Genomic DNA, 2,624 nt, shown 5'->3' with positions numbered 1-2,624 from the left:
TGCATCCAGTTTTGGTCACCACGATGTAAAAAAGATGTTGAGACTCTAGAAAGAGTACAGAGAAGAGCAACAAAGATGATTAGGGGACTGGAGGCTAAAACATATAAGGAACGGCTGCTGGAATTGGGTATGTCTAGTTTAACGAAGAGAAGGACGAGGGGGGACATGATAGCAGTGTTCCAGTATCTCAGGGGCTGCCACAAAGAAGAGGGAGTCAAGCTACTGTATTCTCCAAAGCTCCTGAAGGCAGGACGAGAAGCAACGGATGGAAACTAATCAAGGAGAGAAGCAACCTAGAACTAAGGAGAAACTTCCTGACAGTGAGAACAATTAACCAATGGAACAACCTGCCTCCAGAAGTTGTGAATGCTCCAACACTGGAAGTTTTTAAGAAGAGACTGGACAGCCATTTGTCTGAAATGGTATAAGGTTTCCTGCCTGAGCAGGGGGTTGGACTAGATGACCTCCAAGGTCCCTTCCAACTTTATTATTATTATTATTATTATTATTATTATTATTATTATTATTATTATTATTATTATTATTATTATTATTATTATTATTTGCATACAATAAACCTTTATTCTTAGTTCTGTCTACTCAGATTTCTCAGTACCAACACAAACTTCTGTTGCGTAGCTTGAATCCTTCAGTGTCAATGAATCTTTTGAGTTGGTCCCATAGTTGGCAATGTCTGGGGTTGGATGCTAAGCAGGGTCAGGCCTTACTACTTGGATGGGAGAGGAAATTTAGTGTGGTAGACTGAATTGGAAAGTTGAAAACAACAACAACAACAAAACAATGACAAACCACACCAATAATGTTACTACTGTAGGAAATCTACATGGATATGTCTGTAAAGTCACCAGGAGTTCAGCTCCACTTGAATTTTTTTTTTTAGTTTAATGCAACCTGATTGTAGTTAGATTGGAATTAAATCAATGTTTTGTTCTGTCCTTCTTGAATCCAAGCTTATATACTCTACTTTGACCTTGCTTACTAATAAGTTTACAAAATGCAGATGCTGTTCTAAAAACTTCTGCTTCCTGAACTGGGGTCTCTTTGTCTCAATGCAGCATGCTAACTGGGGAATTCTGGGAGTTGAAGTCCACCCATCTTAAAGCATGCTGACTGGGGAATTCTGGGAGTTGAAGTCCACCCATCTTAAAACATGCTGACTGGGGAATTCTGGGAGTTGAAGTCCAGCCATCCTAAAGCATGCTGATTGGAGAAACCCATTTTAAGGCATGCTGGCCTGGAATTCTGGGAGTTGAAGTCCACACAACTTGAAGTTCCCAAGTTTGAAAAACAATGTTCTAATCCTAGCAGTAATCAATAATGCAACATCAACCATTCTCATTTTTGCAGATTGGAATGGTGGCTTGGCGCATGACTCTCAAGTCTCCTGAGTATCCAGATGGCCGAGACGTCGTCGTCATTAGCAATGACATCACATATAAGATCGGGTCTTTCGGCCCCCAAGAGGACTTGCTTTTTCTCAGAGCCTCAGAGCTGGCTCGGGTGCAAGGTATCCCCCGGGTTTATGTCGCTGCCAACAGCGGGGCCAGGATTGGCTTGGCTGAAGAAATTCGTCACATGTTCCATGTCGCATGGGAAGATCCAGCTGACCCCTATAAGGTAAGGATCTTTGGAAGCATGGTATGACGGTGGGGGTTGGAATGAGTTTTCAGAGAGGAAAAGTAATTTAAATTCAAAAATATTTCTCTCATTCTCTTGGGTGTGTACACATACATGTAGATGCACAAAAGACACCTTGCTACTTTCAAGAGTTGCATCCAAGGAGTCAGGAAAGTTGATTGTAGTCTACTTGTAAAAGCAGATTGTAGTCTAGTCTAGTCGTAAAAGCCACCACGCCTCAGGGTACAAAAATGGGATGCTACCATACCGCGGGGTGCAAAAATGGGCCACCGCCACGTTGCCGAAAAAGCACCGCCGTGCTGTGGTGCGCGGAAATGGGGCGTTTTGCTGTGCAAAAATGGGGCAGGGCTAGCGAGTATTACGCAAGTGCTAGCCCCGCCCCGTTTGCATCACACGCGTGCTTGCGGCCCCGTGCACTTGCACGCACACGCGTGCCCATGTAAAATGCTTCCCCCTCCCTTTCCCTCCGGTCCACCAACTGAGAAAGGTTGGTGACCTCTGTTTTAACAGATGTATTTCTTTACCAAATATTGTTATTTAGATGTGCAGTGTAGGTTTGGGATAAGAATAGCAGAACTTCTTTTATGCTATTCTTACCTTTTCTTCACCCCTTCCTTTTTCCAGGGATTCAAGTATCTGTACCTAACTCCTCAAGATTACAAGAAAGTTAGTGCCTTGAACTCAGTACATTGCGAACATGTGGAAGATGGAGGAGAATCAAGGTATGTCTGTTTAAAGTCCTCAGAAGAACTCTAAAAGTCCCATAATGGCAATGGACCTAGGTATTTGCAAGACCGCCTCCTACCAAATACCTCCCTTCGACCAGTCCGCTCCCACAGAGAGGGCCTCCTTAGGGTGCCGTCGGCCAGTCAATGCCGGCTGGCGACCCCCAGGGGGAGAGCCTTCTCTGTGGCAGCTCCTGCCCTCTGGAATGACCTACCCCCCGACCTACGTACAACTACGGA

At 44.4% G+C, this 2,624-nt stretch overlaps 1 protein-coding gene across 1 annotated transcript in view; it reads left to right on the top strand.

The window, feature by feature from the left end:
* LOC107298682 (acetyl-CoA carboxylase-like) overlaps window positions 1-2,415 on the top strand; it is a 51,336-nt gene extending 48,921 nt beyond the window's left edge. Inside the window, exons 8-9 of the mRNA XM_015828058.1 lie at window positions 1,369-1,638; window positions 2,284-2,415. Of these exons, the coding sequence (XP_015683544.1) occupies window positions 1,369-1,638; window positions 2,284-2,415 (402 nt within the window). The remainder of the gene's footprint in view (window positions 1-1,368; window positions 1,639-2,283) is intronic.
* Window positions 2,416-2,624: the final 209 nt, after the last annotated feature.

Source organism: Protobothrops mucrosquamatus, unplaced genomic scaffold (genome assembly GCF_001527695.2).
Source record: "Protobothrops mucrosquamatus isolate PMUCROS unplaced genomic scaffold, P.Mucros_1.0 scaffold4192, whole genome shotgun sequence".
Classification (NCBI taxonomy): domain Eukaryota; kingdom Metazoa; phylum Chordata; class Lepidosauria; order Squamata; family Viperidae; genus Protobothrops; species Protobothrops mucrosquamatus.
This window is presented reverse-complemented; position numbering and strand designations above follow the sequence as displayed.